At 44.4% G+C, this 24,239-nt stretch overlaps 2 protein-coding genes across 2 annotated transcripts in view; one reads left to right on the forward strand and one right to left on the reverse strand.

Annotated features, from left to right (window-relative positions):
• Positions 1 to 2,042: 2,042 nt before the first annotated feature.
• Positions 2,043 to 7,836, forward strand: RPL31 (ribosomal protein L31). The gene is made up of 5 exons (XM_009911412.2): positions 2,043 to 2,168; positions 2,791 to 2,907; positions 5,068 to 5,193; positions 7,171 to 7,283; positions 7,767 to 7,836. Exons 2-5 carry the CDS (start codon positions 2,801 to 2,803, stop codon positions 7,796 to 7,798), a joined length of 378 nt encoding a protein of 125 aa, XP_009909714.1. The 5' UTR covers positions 2,043 to 2,168; positions 2,791 to 2,800; the 3' UTR covers positions 7,799 to 7,836.
• A 736-nt stretch (positions 7,837 to 8,572) lies between these two features.
• TBC1D8 (TBC1 domain family member 8) overlaps positions 8,573 to 24,239 on the reverse strand; it is a 56,328-nt gene continuing 40,661 nt past the window's right edge. The window contains exons 10-20 of the mRNA XM_054162883.1: positions 23,783 to 23,997; positions 22,849 to 22,966; positions 17,521 to 17,806; positions 16,893 to 17,022; positions 16,503 to 16,601; positions 15,921 to 15,989; positions 14,420 to 14,660; positions 13,123 to 13,188; positions 11,499 to 11,588; positions 11,234 to 11,334; positions 8,573 to 9,544 (exon numbers count right to left, since the gene is read on the reverse strand). Of these exons, the coding sequence (XP_054018858.1) occupies positions 9,086 to 9,544; positions 11,234 to 11,334; positions 11,499 to 11,588; positions 13,123 to 13,188; positions 14,420 to 14,660; positions 15,921 to 15,989; positions 16,503 to 16,601; positions 16,893 to 17,022; positions 17,521 to 17,806; positions 22,849 to 22,966; positions 23,783 to 23,997 (1,874 nt within the window). The 3' untranslated portion in view covers positions 8,573 to 9,085. The remainder of the gene's footprint in view (positions 9,545 to 11,233; positions 11,335 to 11,498; positions 11,589 to 13,122; positions 13,189 to 14,419; positions 14,661 to 15,920; positions 15,990 to 16,502; positions 16,602 to 16,892; positions 17,023 to 17,520; positions 17,807 to 22,848; positions 22,967 to 23,782; positions 23,998 to 24,239) is intronic.

Here is a 24,239-nt window from a genome sequence, read left to right on the forward strand (position 1 = left end):
AATAGGACTGAGAGCTGGAAATGGTAAAAGCAAACTTTCTGAAAGTTCATTTGCCCTGAGTTCTGATAAAACAATCTCCTGCAGGAAACCCACTAGCAAAATGTCCCTGCTGCTTCCACCGCAAGACTGACTGCTAGCACGGTGCATATGTATTTTAGTTCATACAATCCCTGTTTTACTACATTTATGGAGGATGAGGGATGGAATCAAGGATCTGGTCTCTAAAAAGTGTTTAGAGGTCAGAGCTGGTCTCAAGAAACTGGTTCTATTGCTAACTTTAGGTACCAGTTGAGTTAGCCTGCTCCTCATCTCTTTAAATTCCTGTATTCAGTGAAGCAAGAGTGACCCCACCAGATGAAGATGAAACAGCTAAACTCTAAGGTGGTTTCACTTAATGTTTGAAAGAACCTCTCTCCTTCCATTAACTATATACAAATCTAAGTGAAGACCTCATGGCCAAGTTTGACACTAACTTCACAAATTCCACTCACTCCTGTTAAGGGCTTATTCTGGAAAGCAGAAGGAAGAAAATCTGTTGCCCAAAAAGTTCATGTAGGAAAGAGGCAATGAAGGAATATGAACACATCTGTTGCCCAAAAAGTTCATGTAGGAAAGAGGCAATGAAGGAATATGAACACATCTGAGGAAGTACCTGTGGAAGCAGCGCTTCATGGGTCTCAGTTGCTATGATGGAAGTCGCAGGAAGAGAAAATTCATTTAAGAATCTGTTTTACTCTCAGGGGCAGTTATAACACACCCCTCTCCTGGCTGCCAGTAGGTATGTTCACACCAAGCTCAGTGTCAGAGTAAACATTTATATTTCTGAAACCAGCAATACTCTAAGTTAACAGGGAAAAGCTGTGAGCAGGGTGAGGTGACCTTTTAATAAGCTGATTTATTATATAGTTCAGAAGTTCAGTTCTTGCATTTGCAAGAAGAGATTTGTGTCAATACCTAGTTTTTTATGTTCTGTCTCATTTCTTTCCTGTACATAGATTCCAGGCTTAGATTATTGTACTTTTTGCCCACTGCACACAATGCACTACCAGTCCTTTTCACAGGGCTGGGTGGTTCTAGTTCATTATAGCCCAGATCTGGCCTGCTGCAACATAATCACTCACCGTGGGTCATTTCCTAAGCAGGTGGCCAGACAGCACGGTTACTATGAACTACTGCCTCATGCTGGAATAGAATCATAGAATGGTTTGTGTTGGAAGGGACTTGATCTTCAGATCATCTGGTTCTGACCCCACACACGCCGTGAGCAGGGACACCTTCCACTAGACCAGGTTGCTCAAAGCCCCATACAACCTGAACAATTCTGCAAAGGGAGTATCAACAACTCTGGGCAACCTGTTCCAGTGCTTCACAACCCTCACAGTGAACAATTCCTACTATCGACTCTAAAGCTTCAGTTTTAAACCGTTGTCCCTCATCCTATCACTACACCCCCTGATGAACAGCTGCTCGCTCTATCTCCTGTAGGCCCTCCTGTAAGTGCTGAAAGGCTGCATTAAGCTCTCGCCAGAGGCTTCTCTTCACCAGGCAGAACAATCCCAACTCGCTCAGCCTCTCCTCAGAGGGGAGGTGTTCCCGTTTCCGTCCCAAGAGGAGGAGCTACAGATCTTAACAAGGTAACCTGCCTGCCAAAAGCACAACTACACCCCTAGCCGACCTCCGCATACAACGCACCGCCTTCAAAGATTTCTGGGCGGGAGACAGGGAGAGAGGGAGGGACGGGGGTAGGGAGCCACCCGAGGGACGGCCAGTCCCAACCCCACCTCGGGGCTTAGGCTCCAGGCTGCACCAGAAGCAGGTCTCATGTCGGGAGAGATGGGGGCAGCTGCCTTCGCGGTCAGCAGCCTAACCCCACCCCGGCAGCAGACAGCTCCAAGAAGCAGGCAGCCCCAACAGCACAACGGCTCGGCCCCAGTACCGCACGCCCCGTACCGCCCAGCACGCACCGTACCGCCCAGCACGCCCCGTACCGCCCAGCACGCCCACGCTCCCCGCCCACAGCCCGCACGCATGCGTCTCCTTCCTCCCTTCTTTCGCCCGGCGCTCGCCTTGGGTTGGCGCCGGCGCGGTTGGCCTTTACTCCCGTCCCGGAAGGGATCTTCGCTCCCACAGTCCCTTGCGCCCTCCTTTCCGGTGTAGGCCCGGGCAGGGTGAGTAGCGTTACGAGGGTCGGTCTGCTGAATCGGCTTTCATCCGCCTTGCAGACCCTGCGGCGGAGGGAATCCTCAGCCTGGCCCGGCGCGGGGAACGGTTTGGTGCGGGAGGCGGTGGGTGGTACCTCGCGGTGGGTGTGCGTTCGGTGAGGCTGGGGCCCATCTCTCTGCCCCCCCATCCTTACCAGGCCTGCGGAGCACCCGTAGGGGGTTACGGCCTCTGCTGGGCTTTGGCGAAGGAGAGGGAAGCCGTAGGCCGCCGTCAGTTGCTGAAAGGAGCCTCTCTGGCATTGTCTTTGCGGGACGGGCTGAGCTGCCTGCCTGAGCAGGGCTTTGAGGGAGAAAAGGGCTTGGACAAGTAGAAGCTGTTTGGGGTTGCCTTAGAGGTGCTTAAGGAAGTGGTCGTGCTCCTGTCAGGGAGATAAAACATAACGTCACGCTGAAAACTTGCTGTATAAAATCTGCAACAGGTATGCCACTGGGAATGAATGAAGTTTAAAAACATTTCCCCGTGTGGGTGTTGTGGGATAAGGAGCTGGTGACGATGGGAGGGAAGGGTGGTGGGAAAATCCTGAGAGAAGCTGGGTTTGCATTTGATCCGTGCACGGGTATTTTTCAGTGTTGCACAGATGGCTCCTGCAAAGAAAGGTGGTGAGAAGAAGAAGGGACGCTCTGCCATCAACGAGGTGGTGACTAGGGAATACACCATCAACATTCACAAGCGCATCCATGGCGTGTAAGTTCTTTTTTCATCAGTGACGTTGGCCTTAGGTAATGCAGTATGTGAAAGTGGGTCTGGTAGATTTTAAACAGCCAGGAACCACAGTCCTTACCGGCACGGGTGCAAGCTGACACCTGATGTTTTAGCTCCGTGTGCGACAGTTGTGTCCCAAGGAAATAGCTCTGTATCTGTCCGGGCTTATACTTGGCTTTTGGGGACAAGCATGCTTCTTTTTTTGCGAGTGTTCCTGGGCTTAGTATGAAGGTAGAGCTATTTGTTACTCTCTGTACAGGCTGTCATACTTTCCCAAGCAAAGTTTAAAGTTTAGCCTGCTGTAATGAGTTTTAGGAATTAAAATTGTAGTAATCAGATGACTGCCTCCATGCTTATCACTGAGCTGTGCAAGTTGTAAATTGGGGTATGATTGGTGTTCAACAATGTTTATTCCGTGTAGAGGAGAATAATGCTTTTTACCTGGCCAAATGCAGAACCTCATACAGGTGAGTGCTTGGAAGAATTTGCTGTCTCCCTTGGATTCCCTTGGTGTGTGTATGGCTGAAATCATGTGGAAGAAGACTATATCTGAATCAAAACAATTGGTGAAATTGCTGAAGTTAGAGTAGGAGAGAAATGAGGCAGTGGGCTATTGCAAAGATGTGGATGAGGGTGGCAGGATAGAGTACTTTAAATGGTAGTAAGGTGTTCTGGCCTTGCCTGTTGCTTGTTTCTGGCATTTCAGTCTGGTTTGGACACTGATGATCCTGCTGTCCACTTTCATTTTGGGATTATTCTCAGTTCAGGCAATAGTGCTATGGATGAAACGCTTTTTGTGTGATGCTTGTCTTGCTTGTAATCATTTGCCCACTCCTGATTTCTAATACTAAATATCGACAGCGGTGTGTAGATAATACTAACAGTAGCCCACTGTGGGACCTTGGACACTACTGACACTAGTCTTATGTCATAGAGTGGGTGTGATATGGTGCAGCTGTAGCTTCTAATGTAATGTCCAGGCATGCAGAATCTGTCCATAATAGCCATGAGACAAGCCATTCTTGTGCTAGTATCAGTGCGGTCCTGCTAAGGTAAGAATGCAACCATCAAATACTGGTTAGCAGAAGCAATTACTCAGAGTATCATCGGTTCGTTCCTCTGCTCTTTATTTCAATGCTGATAAAATTCTGACAAGTTTGTGTCACTGCTTTTCTCCTAGGCTTTTTATTCAGAGTATCTATGAAAGCTCTGATCGCTTTGGTAATACTGTGATAAGTTTTAATGTTAACATGTTTGAGTAAGACTTAAGATCTGGGAGTTTTTGTAGCTGGAAAATACTACTGAAATTACTCTGTGCAAATATACATGGTTCCTGTCAGGCACAGACATCAAGATTGGCAGCTGCCTACCAGAGTAAAGGTATAGCCATTTGTGGTAGGTTGAGAGAGGGCTTAGCTCTCCCTCCTCCACAGAGTAAGAAACCACAACTAGCCCAGTCGAAGAGCAAGCTATATATTTACAAGCATATATGGAAAGCAGGTTATATATAACACAATATATACAGGTATTTACAATATATACACAGAAATACACAGCAAAGAGAAATAACACAACAAAAATCCCTCCCCGAAGGAGGGATCCCCTCCTTAGAACCCCCTCTCTCCCCCCCTACCTCCCTTTTTCTCCAAAAAGGGGTTAGAGAGAAAGAAAGGCAAGTTACTAAGGAAAAGAGTTGTTAGTAAGCTTCACAAGCCCATGCAGGATTAGTTTTTGCTTATCTGAAGGCCAACTCCAGCAGTTCGCAGAAGAAGCAGGCAGGGAGAACAGGCTGAAACCCCAACTCCCCCAACTCCCAAACTGAACTGAACTGAGGAAAAAAAAATTCCAACTGCTTCACAATCTAAAGCTGCATTTTTGTTTATCAACCAATGTAATTCGTTCAGAATATCAGAATGTTTTGGTTCTAGTACCGAAAACATTTAGCCAGTGTCTCAGCACTGTTTGTCCTTAAAGGCACAGTGTCAAACGGTCACACCATTCTATGATGCAGCTGTTGAACTGCTGTTGAACAGAGTTCTGTGGATGGCATGTATTGAGAATCTCAGTGGCAGGGTGCTGCAACACGTGTCTGGTGCTGTCAGTTTCCTGAAGGTAAAGAAGTGGCTCTTGTGTTTATTGTAGGGGCTTCAAGAAACGAGCACCGCGTGCTCTCAAGGAAATCCGTAAATTTGCCATGAAGGAGATGGGGACTCCCGATGTTCGCATTGACACCAGACTGAACAAAGCCGTCTGGGCTAAAGGAATAAGGTGGGTTTCTGCCACTCCTCGTACTGGGCGAGGAAGAACTTTGTGTATGTGGAGGTGTGGGACTTGGAAGGAGTAGAAAAATATGTATACATCTTGCAGTATTTGCATTTTCTTACAGTGTGCAAGGCAAGCTAATCTTCCTGTCGCCTTTGTGTTCTGGCCAGCTCCTTCAGTGTTTGTGTGTAGCAAAGCTCTGTTAAACTCTGGAATTGAAACCTTCTTTTACCTCCAGTAAGAATAAAGCAAAGGAAAGAAGGAATGCAGGTTTAGGTGTGGATGGTGGGGGCAGAGAAAGGCTTTGGGATTTTGTAGTACTGTAGAACCCAAATCCATGTTGCAGCAGGCAGATTTTGGAAACATGTCTTTCTAGTGAAACCTACAGTCTCAGGCTGGTACCTGGGTTGTGTGTAATGTTTCTGAGGAGGATTAGGTTTCGAAGCATGCTGAATTCATAAATGCTATGCAAGGAAATTATGAAATGTTTTAAACAGAGCCATTCATCTTGCCTTGGAAGTACAAATGATGAGTTGTTTGTGGGCCAAAAAATTACAGATTCTGTTGAATCATTGGTATTGAGGGAGCTGATTTGACTGGTATATAGATTGTCCACGAGGACTCCTGTGAAGAACAGCACCTTTTAAACCATAACTGAAGTTTGTCTGGTAAAGATTAATACTGTGAGTGCTGTACTGGATGCACACAAACCTTTGTGTTAAACCATGTCTTGCAGGAATGAATATTCCTAAGTCTAACCTATGACATATTTACAGTCCTTCACATGGAGTTGTGTGCTTAGGCCAACCCTTCAAAACCAGAGTGGGACTGAGTTAGTGGGTCTTCTGGGCAGGGGTTCTTTGTCCTTCCTGTTGAGCTGTTCCAATTCATGACCAATGAGGAAGTAGCAATTGAGCCAAGTGACAGCATAACTTCAGAGCTTAGTAGCGAGGCTGCTAACCAAGACTTCCTTGTTAACTGGTAGAAGTGTGGTTTATGGAGCAAAGAGTCATGATGTCTATCCAGAGTGAATTTAGCTGCAGTTTTCACTAGTATGTTCCTCTGGAAGGACCAAGATAGGCAAAACCCACTATGTTAGCTAGTATGATAGTGATTTGAGTGAAGTTGTGAAAAATGCTTTCAAGAGTAAATTGAAGCGAGTTCCTGTGTCTGAATTGCTACATCCATCTGATTGAGTAAGTATGCTCTTGAGAATGCACAGCAGGGAGGAAGATCCTCCACAGACTGAGCAGGAGCTTCCCAAAATCCTGAACTCACTTAAGTGGGAAGTTACTGAAGAATTATTTGAACAAATCATTTTGTGCCTTCCCTCATCAGCAGTGTGTTTTGGGGAGGACACTAAGCTAAGACTTGCCTATTACAGACAGAGTCAGCTAAGCAATTTAGTTGTGGTCCCATGGTCTTCATGAGGAAGAAAGGTTTCTTAGTCCTATGGTCACAAAAACATTTTGGTCAAGGTCTGAAGCTCACTAGAATTTCCACAACTCCTGATGTACAGATTGGGCAGTACTGAGACTGCAAAGGGCCTCAGGCTTTCAGAACCGATGAACAGGGTGTTTTCACCTTGCAAGAAATGCTTGTCAGTAACAGCTGCTGGCTGATCATATTCATGCTGTGCTTCATGATCATCTTAATAGTGTATTTCCTGGATCAGTAGTGGACTGATGATGCACTTCTGCTTCATGCTCCCACTGGATTCATCTTCCTCAAGGCTCAGTTAAATCTTACCTGCTTACCTAAAAACTAAGAGCAAAAGAAAACAAAAAGCTCCATCTCGAAGGTACAGGATTCCACTCTTGTTACGATGCTGAGATAAAAACAGATTTGACTCGCCCTATTTTTTCACAAGCAGGGAAAGCTTAAGAATTTGAGGTGGGGTAGTAACCTTAGAGCAAATACATTCTCAATTAACAGCTATTAATATGTATTTTACTGAAAACTAATCTGCTGTCTTCATTTTAGGAACGTTCCTTATCGTATCCGTGTGCGCTTGTCCAGAAAGCGCAACGAGGATGAAGATTCACCAAACAAGCTGTACACGCTGGTTACCTATGTACCAGTCACAACATTCAAAGGTAAGGTTGCACGCTGTCCCTCTTGCTCCGTGCTGTGTTTCTCTGAACAAGTAGCAAAGCAGGACAGCCCATCCTGTGATGCAAAGTTCAGATGATAAGCATGCTGAAGGGGTCAGGCTGCTGCCTTAAACTAGCTCTGCTGTAGTGAATAGGACCATTAGATGGCCTGAGCAGAATTCAAACATAAATACAGAACTTAGTAATTTTGGGGAGACCAAAAAAAAGGTTGGCCATAGTTCATAGGGTAGTTTTAAGGTTTGTTTTCCTTTTTCTGCCCATCTTCTGAGAAGTATCTTATCTGCAGAACTGATTTAACAGAGAGGTCTTGTTCTAGCATTTGGTGGAATACTTGCCTATGTAGTTTGCTTTTCCTGCAGTAGATCAGCAAACTGGCTTTGAAACTAGTTATGGTTTTTGTTAAGACTTGCATATACATAAAGGGAATTGGCCTAGTAATTGGTGATACATTTTCTTGTTTTGCAGGTCTACAGACAGTCAATGTGGATGAAAATTAAACTGATTTTCATTACAATAAAATGACCAAAAAAAAGTTTATTCCCAAGTTGGTATTTTTTTACTGTCAGTCTCTTCAAACTCTCATCCATGAAGCACTGAGTTGAGTAGGTGACATCATCTTAAAAGTATCTTGCTTTCTTTGGGATTCTACCACCTGGGAAATAGTGGAGTCAACATCCCTGGAGGTTACTTCAAATACTAGTAGATGTAGTGCTTAGGGACATGGTTTAGTGGTGATCTGGCAGTGCTGAATTAATGGACTTGAAGGTCATTTTAAAGGTCTCTTCCAATCAAAACAATTCCATGATCCTGCTCTATGATCTAATGGTATAATTTTTATTTAAGATACTGCAGATGTGAATGGAATAAGAACATTTGAATGTTCCTAGTGTTTTTGTTTTGTTCCTATGGGAATAAAGAGCCACCACACTGATACTTTAATTATTAAGGCCTAACAACAACACAAAAACCCACACAACCCCCCCAAAAAACCCCAACAACAAAACAAAAGCAACACCCAAAAAACTGTTGGACCAATACTTCATGTAGTTATTGTCTTGTGGATAAAGTAACTCCCTGTGTGTGATTCCCCACTGGTCTCCTAGATACAATCAGTAGGCTTCTCCTGGGCAGGTCTGTGCACTACACTGAAATACAGGGCTCTGACCAGTGAATTAATTGAGTGTGCTAGCTTAGGGGATTTGTTCAATGAAGTAAGACTGAAGGCACTTACCTTGCATAAATCAATAAAGGCTGCCAATACAAGTCTAGTACAAAAAGGGTTTATTGAAAAGTGCATGTTTTCACAGACCAACATCAGAAGCAGAGTCCATGTACACTTGACATTTCAGCGAGACATAAAAATTGGGATACAATCAAATATATTAAAATAGTTTCAATTACCAGCATTGAAACAGTTTTCAGTATTAGTGCAAAAAAAGGCAACCCAAACAAACTGCAGACAGTAGCTGAGAGGTTTTTTTCCCCTGTATAAAAACAAACAAAACAAAAACAAAACCCCAAAAGGACTACTGGAGCCTGCCTCTGCTGTCCCAGGGTGGAAGAGGGCTTCGGTGTCTTCATACTGTAGACAGATGTTTCCTTTTACATTCAAGACAGGAACATGATTAATAAATCAATAGCTCAAACAAACCTACACACCCTTTAGCTTTTAAAGCTCTTAAAACCACAAACCAACAAATTGTTTCTCAGAAGTCCACTGCTAACTGAAAGCCTTTTACAGTATGTGCTTTGGCATCGTTTCAGTGCATTTTCACCGTTTGCTGCTACTGTGTGTTTAGCTTTGTATGTTCACCCCGTGACTGGCAGCTCATTCCATTTGTTTTGAGGCTGTACTGATTTAACTTTGCGTTCTCAAGTTTTGGCCTCAGTTCTATGGGTTTTTCAAAGAAGTTAACTAAAGACTGTTCAGTCAAGAGGGACGCTAAAATGTGTTCAAAAGAGACGGTCCAGTCCCCTTCAGTCACAGGTGAAAGCTGTGAGTCTTTGTGAGGGCTTTTCACAGTGTCAGTAAAAACAGCATCCTGGTCTGAAGCAGAGGCCTCAGGCTGCAAGTCCTCAGTGAACTCATCTGATCCGCTCCCCAGGCTGGTGTTTCTTTGTCCTACTTCTCCAATCTGAAGTAACAGTGTGGTCACAGTGGCAATGGCTTGATACAAATCGTTCTCCTCGGGATCTTCATGAAACATGCTATATAAGGTTTTGCAGAACTGAATGAACTCCCTCTGTAAAGGACGAAGAACCAAAATCAAACTCCTGCACCACCACTCTGGGTAGCTGCAGGAGCTGGGTGAGGGTGCAGCGCTGCAAAGGACGCTGTGTATATTCATGTGCTCATTTACAACTGCCTGCTTTCCAAGAACTGCTAGTGAAGCCATTTCAGCTGTCACTGAAGCTAGGAAGCCTTAGTGCTGCAAATCAAAAAGTGAACAGAGCATGAAAGCATTTTGTGGCTTTGATGAATGAGATCAGAACTTCCCAGATGATCAAAGGGCAAGTGAGACATGAGGCAAGGGACAGGAGCTGTTACTGGTGGCCGTTAACAGAGAAGCAGCCATCCACAGACCTGCAAGCAACTTCCCTTGTTTCTCTCCTATTCCCCCCCATCTGTTCTACTAACAAAATTCAGACATCTTTCCTGCCCATCTCTCCTTCCCTTGCTCACCCATCACAGATGATTATCAGTCTAGAAGATGTTTCCATATCCTATTATGAAATCTGTGAGCCCTGGAGTTTCATACACTCATGCTAGTTGAGGGTGGAAAGGGCAGCAGGAAGCTCAGGTAAGTGATGCTTTTGTGAGGGTAATGTGGCCTTACTGAGCATGCCACCCATATAAGCCTGTATTTAGCAACACCAGAGGGGATTCTGGGCATAGTCCCATCTTTGCACATTCGTCCATTTGTTTCATTACAGTATCACCAAGGTTGGAAGAGACCGCAAAGATCATCGAGTCCAACCTATCACCACAGTAGGAGTGAACTTTGGCAGTCAATCTTTTAAAAGCTCACGTTTTACCTCAAAAGACTATGTTAGAAATATCACAGTATCACAGTATAACTAAGGTTGGAAGAGACCCCAAGGATCATCAAGTCCAACCTGTCCCAACAGACCTCATGACTAGACCATGGCACCAAGTGCCGCATCCAATCTCCCCTTGAACACCTCCAGGGACGGCGACTCCACCACCTCCCTGGGCAGCACATTCCAATGACGAATGACTCGCTCAGTGAAGAACTTTTTCCTCACCTCGAGTCTAAACCTCCCCTGGCACAGCTTGAGACTGTGTCCCCTATTTCTCTGACTTTCTTCCACTGAGTAAAGATGAGAGTGAAACCACAAAAAATTTCAATAACACAATTAATACAAGACTCTCTTCCCTCCAGTAGATTTTCTTGTGCCAAAAACACAGACTGCTCTGCTGGAACTGGGGAAGAGATGTTAGGATGATGAGAACCTTCAGCTGTCCTTCATTTAATTTTAGTCAGTATTTAGCTAAGACTGGGCAAATCTCACTGGGTGATGGATTACTTTCCAAAGAAGTTGCTTGTTTGGTGGAGAGGAGGTCAGGGAAGACAGAGCAGCAATACACATTCTTGGGAATTCTTCAGGCCTGGGAGGAGGACTTTTTCCAGCCTGTGTGAGCCTCTTTTCCAGACTGCTACACTGCAGGTGAGGGCGAGTATGACATGTTCTCTATTCACACCAGCCAGTCTGAGGAGGTGGAGATGTGAGAAAAGTAGCTGAGAGTTTTTAAATGCCTCTCTGGATCAGAGTTCTTGATATATCTAAAGGATGAATCTAAACTCAGTTTGAAGTTACTTTGTCAGGAGACTAACACTTGCATTCAGTCATCTGATTTTTAAGCACTCTCCACCTCTTGTAAAACAGACTACAGCCTCTCTTGCACATACCTGGGTCATTTTTGGCAGGTTTTTTTCAGTTCTAGTATCTTTTTCTTTGGCAAGATCCTTCAACATCTGCTTCAACTGCTTTTGGTAATCTACTGCATCACCTTTTTAGAGAGAGCCACAAAAAGAAGAATTAGTGTTCAACTCACTGGAGTAAACTGACACATTTCAAAATAAACCCTAGAAAGCAGACAGAACAGAGTAGGGTTAACACTGGGAATGTGATTATCTTCTGTGCATCCACACTAGAGAAACACTTAGGCCATACCGTTTGATTTTCCAATGACGAGCGGTCTTGACGTGGACAGCAAGGGAGATTTTAATGGCGAGTGGCTGTCTCGGTCATTTTCTGTGAGAGCTATCCAAAAACAAAGAGTAAACAAACATAACAAATAACCCCTTGACTGGTGCATAATGGTTAGTTATGCTTTCAAAATGTGCATATTTGAAGGAAGCAAAGGACCTGGGCAAAGGTGTGTCTTTTAAAACTATTTCATTAAATCATTCTGTCAATGTAACTAAGGTGTGAGCTGCAGTGAGAGTTGGAAGTTTGCCATGAATGGCACACTTAGTTAAAAACTTTGCACAGGGCAACTACCAGAGAATTTTGTCAAGAAGGGAAAAAGTGGGGGTTCTAATATACACAAAGTATGAGCCTTCCAAAAACCTTATTTCGGTTTGTATTTTGTCTAGAAGTAGCATGTAATTGGCTGCAAAAGATCGCTGAATGAATACATAGAATACATAGAATAAACCAGGCTGGAAGAGACCTTCAAGATCATCGCGTCCAACCCATCAACCAATCCAACACCACCTAAACAACTAACCCATGGCACCAAGCACCCCATCAAGTCTCCTCCTGAAAACCTCCAGGGATGGCGACTCCACCACCTCCCCAGGCAGCCCATTCCAATGGGCAATCACTCTCTCTGTAGAGAACTTCTTCCTAACATCCAGCCTGAACCTCCCCTGGCGCAGCCTGAGACTGTGTCCTCTTGTTCTGGTACTGGCTGCCTGGGAGAAGAGACCAACATCCGTCTGTCTACAACCTCCCTTCAGGTAGTTGTAGAGAGCAATAAGGTCACCCGAGTCTCCTCTTCTCCAGGCTAAGCAACCCCAGCTCCCTCAGCCTCTCCTCGTAGGGCTTGTGTTCCAAACCCCTCACCAACTTTGTTGCTCTTCTCTGGACTCGTTCCAGCAAGTCAACCTCCTTCCTAAACTGAGGGGCCCAGAACTGGACACAGGACTCAAGGTGCTGCCTAACCAGTGCAGTGTACAGGGGCAGAATGACCTCCCTGCTCCTGCTGGCCACACTGTTCCTGATGCAGGCCAGGAGGCCATTGGCCCTCTTGGCTGCCTGGGCACACTGCAGGCTCATGTTCAGTCTACCGTCGACCAGCACCCCCAGGTCCCACTCAGCCTGACTGCTCTCCAGCCACTCTGACCCCAGCCTGTAGCTCTGCATGGGGTTGCTGTGGCCAATGTGCAGAACCCGGCACTTGGATGTGTTCAATCTCACGCCCTTGGACTCTGCCCATCTGTCCAGCCTGTCAAGGTCCCTCTGCAGAGCCTCTCTACCCTCCAGCAGATCAACTCCTGCCCCCAGCTTGGTGTCACCAGCAAATTTACTGATGATGGACTCAATGTCCTAAATGAACCCTAAATGAAGCAGATGTGAGCCTTGATGTTGTGTATCTAGGAATGCAAGGCAAAAATCTTTTCACTGGAGTAATTTTTAAAGCTCAATGAGCCTAACTAGCAATGCACATCCTATATGCTCCCAGCTGAAGGAAGCCAGGTTGGTCATTAAGCAGCCTTTTCCCAAAAGCTTTAAGGAAGAGATTTTTTTGGGGGGGGGGGAATAGGTATTCATTCCCTTTCAGATTTCTTACCTGGTGGGATATGCAGCTTATATAGTAACTTTATCTTTTCATTCATTTCTCCATTATACATAACATCTGTAAGAGAAAAAAAAAAAGGAAGTGGACCAGAGCATTTACTTCCAGAGCTTAAAATAAATTTGGCATCGATTTGTGCACAAAATATGATTTTTGCATCAACAATGCACAAAACCATATGGCCAGTGCATTACAACAAAATGTTTTAAGTTGTGCCCGTCAACAAGGAGCAGCAGGTGAGAGCCATCTGGCATGGTCTTTGTTCTTCTAAACCGGTCCTGGAGTACCTAACCCTACGGAGCTTCAGCGTTGTTTAAAAATACCAAGGGATGATGGTAGGGCATCTAGCAAGGCTATCTGCTGCCATAGATGAACAGGAATGGAAAAAGGGAAAGACAGAAAACTTCCCTCAGGGCCATCATGTTCTTCATCTTACTTATTCTATAGAATAAACCCAAAGGAGCTAACTGCCTCACATGCAATATAATTTATGACCAGTAGAAATGAGATTCTAAACTCTCAAATGCACTGAAATAGTGTGAAGAACTTCTTTTCTTGTGGTTTAAATTCGAATCCCTCTAAGAATCAAAATCAAGTAACAATATAATACAGGGCACCCTGCTTCACATTAAATTAAAAAGATCCAAAAAGCTTAAGTGGCAAGAATACAGATTTACTGATTTTGACTGAAGCTTTGAATGTTGATTGCAGTTTTTGCCCACGTGAGGTCAGGCACCATTTGAGATGTGGCATTTTCTTTGTCAGACAGGATTTTGGGAGAGGCAGCCTCATCTCACTAGAACAGCTGGTGGCCTCAAGACCAGCACTAGCACAGCTCTCAGTCTCTGGTGGCCTGACTTCTGGTTTTTTTGTTCTGCTTAATGTCAACATATGAGGCAAGCAGCAGCTGGTTGTGTGAAATTAAAGTCTTCAAGAATCAGTTACAAAGATGTATACTGACATTTCAAAGGTAAACTGAGAGCAACAGTCCAGCAGAGGATTTCATAACATTTCACACAGATCCAAATATCATTTTAATTCATAAAATACTTCCAACAATATTTACTATTGTCCAGGAAATCAAGTATTTTAATACAATATACAATCATGTCCTTAGGCTCTCTTTTAAATCTTAGCAACTTTAAGTGACAGGAACACAAAAAAAATTAGCAGAGGCCACTGTTTTAGGCTAATTACAAGCCCAAGACAACCATCTGCCCACATACTGCCCTATCACTGAAATGCCACCCACTGGCTCTGCCCACCTTCTACCCTGCAGGGGAGCTGATACCTAAGCAGCTGGCCAGCCCCTTGAATTCAATCAGCTGGTCCATGTTGTCATCCAGGAGCCGGAAGGTCCTTTGGGCAAGGACATCAGTGTGCTCCCCGCAGGTCCAGGGCGAGACCAGCCTGTACAGGTTAGCAAACTGCTGGGCGTCGATGCGGTACTGCTCAGCATACGGCCTGCTGGGGTCATGGCGCTCAATGACCGGGCTTGTCACTTCCCAGTAACACCTTATTAAATGTTCCCTCTAGGAGAAATCAGAGGTGGGAGAGAGTGTGCATCAGGGAGAGCACCACCAGCGGAAAAAGGCATCCACCTCAATATATGCTTGGAAATGCTCACAATTCTTGTATGAAGTGTTATGATACCAAGACCATCCCTGTGAGAAAAAGCCAAGCATGAATCTTCAAGTTAGAGCAGCCAAGTGCTCTCATGATTTCCAATGGATAATTCATAAACCTGAAGGGAGACTGGGCAGATTCTTGGAAGAAATGAACTGCAAGCTACCAAAACTCTGTAAGCAATACCTGGCCCAGGATGATTCTAACCAGCCAAAGGTCCAGAGAGTCTGAGAAAATCCAGGGTAAGTTTTACACAGGCTTGACCTTTTGGATACTGCACCTGCTAGGCTTCCCATAGGGACAAGCTGATGCAAAACAAAGAGTCCTAACAAAATGAGCTGTTCCAGAGGAGAAAGGGAGCAAATGAAAAAGGAACCAACGCCAAGGAGTTAAATGAGGAAAGAGCAGGAGTGCAAACAGAGCAGCAAAGAGTGGGAGGGAAGCACTGCAGAGCAGCATTGTCTTACAGCAACTAATGGAGGAAGGATACAGCTGCTCTTAGCCACATACACTAAGAACACACCATAGTCACATTCTCAGTACCTAGTATTTATGGCTATGAACAATACACAAGAGAAATGGTCCATTAAGAGCTATAATTACATGCTTGGGCCTCTAAATCAAGTATACTTATATAAGGTCAGATATCTCTGTCTCCAAATAACTCTTACAATATCTTATTCAAACATCAGTTTGACAGAAAGGAACTGATTTTAGTTCTAAAGATAAAAATTGAAACTGTTAGAAAATTGAGAACAAGTAGCAAGAACACAAGTTTGTGGGGAGTTCTCCCCCTGTGGAAAACAGAGTCTTCCTTTAAAGAGCATTAGGAGACCAGGACCTCAAAGTACAGCAGAGCTCCCAGTGAGCAGAGCTAGGTATGGTTTAACTTATGCCGCTTGTGAAAGTTACCAGAACCTAATTTCTCATGGACCATTTCCAAGTAGCAAGTTAGAAATGAAACTCTGAAGCAATTCTCCTTTGAAGGACTAATGCATTACAGTTCCTCTTTAAGAAGTGGGCAAGCACAAAAAGGACGAAATGACAACATCCCACCCAAACCGTACCACCCCGCAGAGGACTGATGCAGCTCTGCAAAGTGACAGCTGGAAGTTATTCCCAGAAGCCTCAGATGAGTGCATCCCCTATGCTTCAGGGAGACCAACCTTGAACAAGTCATACAATTCTTCTAAATCTTCTGGAAGAATTGAAACATCTGGGATAACAACTCTGAGCTTAAAAAGAAAGAAAAAACATGTTAGTGTCTGTCTTTTCTCCTGTTCTCACTGACACAGGCAGACTCTTGAGCCTGGCAGAGACTGTTATTTATGTAGCAGGGCTGAGAACAGCAGCATTGAAAAATCTTTGCAATTTTCCCTGCTTCTTTAGGTTCACCAGCTGGTAAGATCTGTGAAAAGAGAAATCCCTAAGGGCTATTAGAAACAAAGACAGGAAGTCCCCAAGCCACAGGTCACAGGAGGCCAGGGAAGCACCACATCAAGCATTCTTACAGTCTTCCCCAGGCATCTGCCTAGGACCACGGTCAGAGACAAAGTGCTGGGTTGCACAGTCTTGCAGTTGTTCTTAACATGAAAGCCACCCTTGTGGCACTCGGCCACAAACCCCTCAGCATCCCAAGTGAGAGCTTTTACCAGAGTCTTTTTTCAAGATCTGGCAGCACCTTCTACAAAACGAAAGCCATCTGGAGATGTTAGGCTACCTCAGTTGAAGCACTAGCCTACACTCACCACGTTTTGCTTGGTTGTGTCTTCATGGCTCTGCAAGACACGGATTCGGTGCTTGTAGCGCATGTGCTCTATCTGTTCCACAGAGTGGTCTCCAAACTTCTACAAAGAAGGCACAGGAGTTTACTGTTTCTGCAGAATTTCATATTTTTATTTGTCATTTACTGGAACTACAACTGTTACAGAGCCCTTGAAGAAAAAGCACACCCAGCCTTTAACTGATCTGTCAGTGTAGGTATTTATACTGCACCTCACCTCGTACATTGGAGCGCTTAGTCAAGGGAATCTGGAAAGATGTGTATTAACTTTCAAAGCATCCATGCTGAATTTAACTTTTCCCTTTTTTGAAAGATTCTAACTACAATGACCAGTAGACATGGAGCAGTCTTTTACCTCATAGGAGTCATGAATCAGGTTAGCTATTTCAGTCACTGGAGAGGCTTCTTGGTCATCACTGAAGAATGCATGGTGATTACCAATAGGTGGCAGAGGGCTTTCCTCATTTTTGACGTGCTCTAAAAACCTGAAGGGAATAAATGCAAGCAACAGCTTACTCTGCCCTGTGCTCTTCTCAATATAGATAAGCAAACAAGTCTCAAGGCTCAGACTTAGAAACTGGGGTTTGGTGTGCTGGGCTTTTCAAAACCACCTTCAGTGATTACTCATCTGAGGAGCAACAAGCCAGCCACATAACTAACGCTGCCCCAGGAAGAAAACTTCTGTCTCCTTGAAGTCTGGAACAGGAAGCCCGTCAGTCTAGGGAAAGCACGAAGGGCAGTAGTAAATATTGCCCACTGACGCAGTCGGTGCAGGGCTTGGCGCTGCCAGGAAATTTCACAGGACATCTACCCGTCCAGTGCACAAACCCTATTGTTTAAAGCAGACACTGCAGAAGCAACAGCAAGGTGCAGGGTCCTGCCAGTGCCTGCAGAGTGCTGTCATTATCACTACAGCACCCAAATGCCTTTCTTTTATGGCAAAAAGAGTCTGCAACGGAAGGAGCATTCCTGCATGGCTATACCTGCTCAGAATCATCAGGGCCTGTCCATCATCCTTGCTGTTACACAGATCCATGGCGTTGGCTTCCAGTATGGCCAAGCCCAGCTGGAAAATGGCTTTGATCCCATCATAGAAGAAGCAGTCCACAACATTCACAGCACTTTCCAAGGGCATGATGCTAAGGAAAAGGGTAAGGAACCATGAAAGAGAGATGGAAGCTAAGGTGGTCAGGTCCTTCATATGTTCAGCCAGCTCTGGAAGTTGTTCTTTTATAAGCTCTTCGAACACCGACTGGTCTACCTGAGCACCTGGCAAGTCATAAAGAAACAGTATTAGCCAGGACTGACATAGGAAAAAAATACTATTTAAAGCTAATAATGGCTATCAACTGCAAGACTTTCTTAAATTTTAAACTGAAAAGACACACACACTCGTCTACAAGGAAAAATCCCATTATCCTCCTGCTGTGGTCTCAGCCCCAGCCCACATGTCCACAACCCTGACTGAACAACTTGCTGCAAAAAAATTGGTTTGATTCTGCTGAGGGCCTTTGATGTGCCACAAAACAGTAACAACAGCAGCTGTTGTTTTCAGCTAAAAGAGCACATAATAAAGTGCAAGGAAAAGCAATCTTCACGCATTTAACTGTTTGGCTTGGGACCTATGCAGTGAAAATCAGATAGGGCACATTCCTCTCCAGCATATGCACTCAAGCAAGCAGGCAGTAGAGCTTTCATCCTGTGTAAGAAAATGTAACATGAAAATACAGATATGGCTACACACACTGAGCAGGAAGAAAAATATTTACACATAAATGTATGTGCATCAATAAATATATACTTCCATGCATATAGATATAGAGATGTATTTTAAGAACCAAAGATTTCTGAAATGCCCAGATACAAGCTTTCCTACCTGTCCCAACCAGTCTTTTCAAAAGGAACAGATCTGGGCTCTGTTTCAGCTACTAGCTCAGTCCTGCTTTGTAAGCAGCTGTTGTACAATCAGTGTTGCTGAAGTGGCCTTTGTCTGTAAACCAGATCTGCCACATCAGTTATGTTTACTATCATTTTCCCTTCCAAGTTATTTCATTTCTTTCTCACACTCTATACTGTGCTGATATTAGGAGACAGCTTTAACTGCTATGACATTCCTGAGACATACATACCCTCAGCAATCAACACTTCTGCTGTCCAAAAGCAGAATATAACCTGGCAATTTGTGGCAGAAAGCCAGCCTATTTTTGCTTTGTATCCAAATCATAATTAAAACAAAACAAAACAAAAAAAACCCACCACAGCTATGAATTTTCTGTCTTAGAACTTTTCACATCAAGCCACAAAGAGCTTCTGCTGCTGGCTGTACAAACATTACAGCAACAAAAATTAAAAGTAAGTGCCCAGGGACAAGAGCTTTTCAGAAACACATCAAGCCTGGTGCTTTCTTTTGAAGAGATTAGAATAGAATAGAATAGAATAGAATAGAATAGAATAGAATAGAATAGAATAGAATAGACCAGGTTGGAAGAGACCTTCAAGATCATCGCGTCCAACCCATCAACCAATCCAACACCACCTAAACAACTAACCCACGGCACCAAGCACCCCATCAAGTCTCCTCCTGAAAACTTCCAGTGATGGCGACTCCACCACCTCCCCAGGCAGCCCATTCCAATGTGCAATCACTCTTTCTGTATAGAACTTCTTCCTAACATCCAGCCTGAACCTCCCCTGGCACAGCCTGAGACTGTGTCCTCTTGTTCTGGTGCTGGCTGCCTGGGAGAAGAAACCAACATCCGTCTGTCTACAACCTCCCTTCAGGTAGTTGTAGAGAGTAATAAGGTCACCCCTGAGTCTCCTCTTCTCCAGGCTAAGCAACCCCAGCTCCCTCAGCCTCTCCTCGTAGGGCTTATGTTCCAAACCCCTCACCAACTTTGTTGCCCTTCTCTGGACTCGTTCCAGCGAGTCAACCTCCTTCCTAAACTGAGGGGCCCAGAACTGGACACAGGACTCGAGGTGTGGCCTAACCAGTGCAGTGTACAGGGGCAGAATGACCTCCCTGCTCCTGCTGGCCACACTGTTCCTGATGCAAGCCAGGATGCCATTGGCCTTCTTGGCCACCTGGGCACACTGCAGGCTCATGTTTAGGCGGCTGTCAATCAGCACCCCCAGGTCCCTCTCTGCCTGGCCACTCCCCAGCCACTCTGACCCCAGCCTGTAGCTCTGCATGGGGTTGTTGTGGCCAATGTGCAGATAGCCTTCTCACATCCAACAATCATAAACAAGAGGGGTAAAGGAAACAGAGGAGAAAACAGACATGTTACTCAACAGAAGGCTGGTTTTCATTCAGGGTTTGTTTTGTTTCTTTAACAAGCTCAACACCAACAATTTAATAGCCACAGTTAACACAGACCAACAGAGCTGGTTTAAGGGATATTTGATGAACGGCAGAGACAGATAAGCAGACACATATAAAAAGAACATTCTAGCCTCAGAGGCTTCACCAGAGAGACTAAGGTTTAAAATACGTGTGAAATGCTGCAGAAGATCGTATTACAAATAATGGTTGACATTGTAGACCAAAGTCAAGCAGGTATATTCAAAGTGACTTTTATGCCCACTTTTTCAGTAAGCTCCCAGAAATCATGAAATCTGAGCAACTGAACCGCTGGTGCACTGCAGCTTGAAACCATAACAAGGTAGGAAAATAGCAGGGTATGATTTTTTTTCCCAAAAAATATGACTCAGGATGCAAACTAAATGACATCTCCAAGACTGAAAAAGCAAATCAAGCGATGTTTTCACTGTTTCAGTAATTACAGTAACAAGATGATGACAGTCTTAACAGATAAAGGAGGGTAAGATGGCCTGCTGCTTTGTGAAGAGGCTAGATAATGGGTGCCAGCTCTGCCTGCAGGCTTCCCGCTTGCAAGCAGCGAAATGATGAAAAGGCTTGTGGAAAGTCAGAGTGGTCATGGCTTGTAAGGCTGAAGGATGGAGATAGTCATGTGAAAAAATAAAAAGGTTCAGTAAGAAGAATTGCCTATGTTTTTAAAGCAACAATTATTAAAAGAGTAAGTAACTAAATAACATATTTTGAATGTCATAGAGAAACAGTCCGAGAGAAGATGGAGCTAAGAAGGCCTGTTAAAACCAAGGTCATTAATTCAGTAGCTGTTTTGATTGTAGAGATTACTGGCTGACACTGAAGAGGAAAAGCACAGTGACAGGTACCAAGGTCAGAGAGAGTTATAGAGAGGTCACCAAAATTATAGAGATCAAAATTTGGACAAAAGTGTTGGCAGTGTGGACAAAGAGAAAAGCTGGGTCTTGGAAGGGTTATGCAGGAAGAAACAATGCAAAGTTTAGATAAGAGCTGGTTACAAATTAAGAAAGAAGTCAGCTGAAATGCAAAGCCAAGTATAACTCCAGCAACAGGAACCAGAGGAGGGACAAGGTGGAGAAGATCGGTAGCACCAACTTGTGCACACTAAGGCCTAGGGTAAATTAAAGCTTCAAAAGCAACTGCTCGGTGAAGCAACAACACTGCAAAATTACACCACTGCCGTTGGACTAGGAGGAGCAGGGGAACTTCTGAGCCGAAGTCCCTGGCTCCTCGTACTGTGGTGAGTCACAGCAGTGCCTCTTTTAAGGTCATGGTACTCCTTCCTTTGGGTTCAGAGACAGAAAACTGAGAGATAGTCAACCAAGACTATCAGCACTCAAACAACCTAGGTGGTAGCCATGGTGACTGACAGGCCTGATACAAACCCAGAATTCAGTACAACTCAGGGCAGTGATATGGCCAGCCAAGTGGGACATAACAAGTGTAGAGAGTGTAGAGAATGCTATTTAGGGGCAAACACCAAAGTTATCAGCAACTCAAAGCAGGCTGATGATATCCAGAGATGCACAGACTGAAGTTGTCTTTCTTTTTTTTAATCAAGGAAGGAGAGAAATGAATAGGGAAGTCATCAAGATAGCAGTTTAAAGTGATGTTTGGAGACGACAACCAAAATGCTAACAAATGTTACAATGCCCAGTCCACACCAACTGCATTCAAAGCACCACAAAACACCCTAAGCATCCAACTAACTGCAAAGCTCTGCTTTCACTTACCTTACCTGCCAGTTGAATTACAAGACAGTAACTGTTCAGGAGGGTGGTATGATCACCCCATCCCCCATGCAAATGATTGAAAATTTTCTCAGATGTCTCCTCTAGCTCCCCAGGCAACACAACAGTGCCCCTACCACTACTGCCAGGGATTTCCTCTTCCCCTCACCTCCTCACAAGTGATCCTGATCTCTCCCTTTGGCACACTGTGGCTAAGGAGTAAGTTCAGTGTTAAGGAGGGAAAAAATTATCATGCCATTTGTCTTGGATTGCACACACAGAAAGCTATTTTCCCCACTCCAAAGGAGTAAAATAAACACACTCTCACAGAACTGGAAATTTAAATGGAAATTACTATTCACAAATATATACAAAAATACAAAATACACAAATCAATATTCAGCCTTGGCCCAGGTCTCCACCTGGGCTTTTCCCAAAACCCCACTAGGTCAAAACTTTCCAAAGCCTTCTCTCCAACCAGGCCTCTGGTACTTCTGGAGGACTTTCTTTTCCTCTGTGATTCTCAAACCCACAATGCCATTCTGTAAGACGAGGAAGTAGAGTGACTGCAAAGAACAAATACACTTTCTTCTATGCACATCTGTAATTACTGTGTGAAGCTGCTCAGCATTTCTCTTTTTATGCATTAGGCAGACACCTTCACTAGTCTTAAAATAGTTGCACTGCAAAGGAGACACAGCACATGCAGTACAAGGCATGCACTGCAGAGGGACAAAACTTAAAGCAGCATCTCAATTCAGAGGTTCTGCATTAGCCCTCAATACAAAGGGCCAGTTTAGGTGCAGGTCTGTATTACTCCAGTGGCCGTGCAATGAAGACAAGTCAGATCAGGTATTAGCTACCCTAGCAGATCTTTCCTGGGTTCATCTTAAACAGCTCAAGTCTCTAACCCTGAATGCTCCTAATCACAACACACAAGCTCTTCTATTTTTACTCAACAGGCAAAAGTACCACCGCCTTCTGGCCAACAGGAAAAAGGAGACACACTGTGAAGTTAAGCATATATTTATAGTTCTTGCAGTTCAAACTCTTCAAACCAAAACCAGCCCAAGCTGGACCCTGAGCAGCCACCACTGCTGTCCCTGCACACTGCACAAATCAATGGACCACCTCACCCATGGGGTCTGGACTTCTGAAGACCCTGAGCATTTTAGTCAGCCCAGTGCCATCCAGCTCCCCCTTCCCATTTAGAAAGAGGAGAAACACAAGCTCACCTATCACTCGGTGGTTGAAGTAATCTGGCAGCATTCGCTCACACACAGCGACCAGCAGCCAAAATGCTTCTTCCTCTTTGGCATACAACAGCAACACGGAGGTCAAAATATTCATAGACTTACAAAGGGAAAAGAAGAAAATGAGATTTATTAGTGGCAGCAAATCCTACTGACAAAAGCTGAATTGTGGCTATTTTTAAACAAACACAAGTAGCCTAATGTGAAATAAACAACTGGAAAAAACCCAAACAAACAGCAAGAGAAAGGGGACAGTGAATATATATTAACCCAAAGGCATAACACACTTTTGAAGCTTATGTATATTGCTTTTCATGATAGAAATAGAAAACAATTGAGAAAGGCACAGCACTGGATCTGCCCCGATACAAAGTAGGTAACTCAAAATGCAAGATGTATTGGGGCTGCTTTCCCTGCCTTCCTGCATCTGGACTGGTCTGATGTTAATCAGAATTCAGAGAGATGCACAGAAGGTAAAGTTACTATTTTAGCTAGGCAGCTGCATGAAGTACTTTGACAGTTTCTCTTCAGTTTTGGAAGAAAGGGGCAGAATTTTAGTGCATTAAACCAGTGCTCTACGTGAATATCACCTGTGCAGGCCAGTTTACTTTGCATTGTCTCCCAGTATTGTACAAGAAATGTACTTTGGAACAAACAGAAGCATGAAAAACACTTCCACCCTGACTCTAAATGAGGTTTAAAAAACGATGAAGGAATATTTTATTAAACCAGAGCCTTTTGTTAAGCCATTTGGTTCCTATAGTAAGTGACATTTAATAAACCCATGTACTTTCCATAACTAAAAGACATTATTTATCATAACTACCATTAAGAATACTCCCAAGAGAACGATAAAACCGAGAGACTGGGAAGAGGGAAGAAAGTAGCGGCTGTTATCCCACTGGGAGTTTTTCACCTGGCAGTATCCTATTTTGGGGTTCCTGTGTGCGTAGGCCGTGAGCACCCTTCTCAGGGCAGCTATCCCAGTCTCGCTCTGGAAGGCAGGGTGCTCGGGCAGCGAGCGGTGGAGGTCACGCTCGATCTCCTCTGTTGCCATACAGCACTTGCCCATGGACTCCTCCACCAAATGTATGTAGTAACCAGGATGCGCGGCAAGATCCGTCACAGCATCTGAAGGCAACAGGAAGAGAGAAAGCGGAAGACACTAAGTGGATCAGGATGATGCTAAACTTAGTGTTGTGGGAATTGATGCTCAAAAGGATGTAAGCAAGATGGTTTTCCCCAAGGTCCATGAATTTAGTGAAATTTCCAGACCTAAAAGAAATGAAGTTTTAGCAGAACACATCTTGAAAAGAAAATAATTACCATAGAGTCATGGAATGGTATAGATTGGAAGTGACCTCAACATCATC

The sequence above is a fragment of the Dryobates pubescens genome, chromosome 7 (genome assembly GCF_014839835.1).
Source record: "Dryobates pubescens isolate bDryPub1 chromosome 7, bDryPub1.pri, whole genome shotgun sequence".
Lineage (NCBI taxonomy): Eukaryota > Metazoa > Chordata > Aves > Piciformes > Picidae > Dryobates > Dryobates pubescens.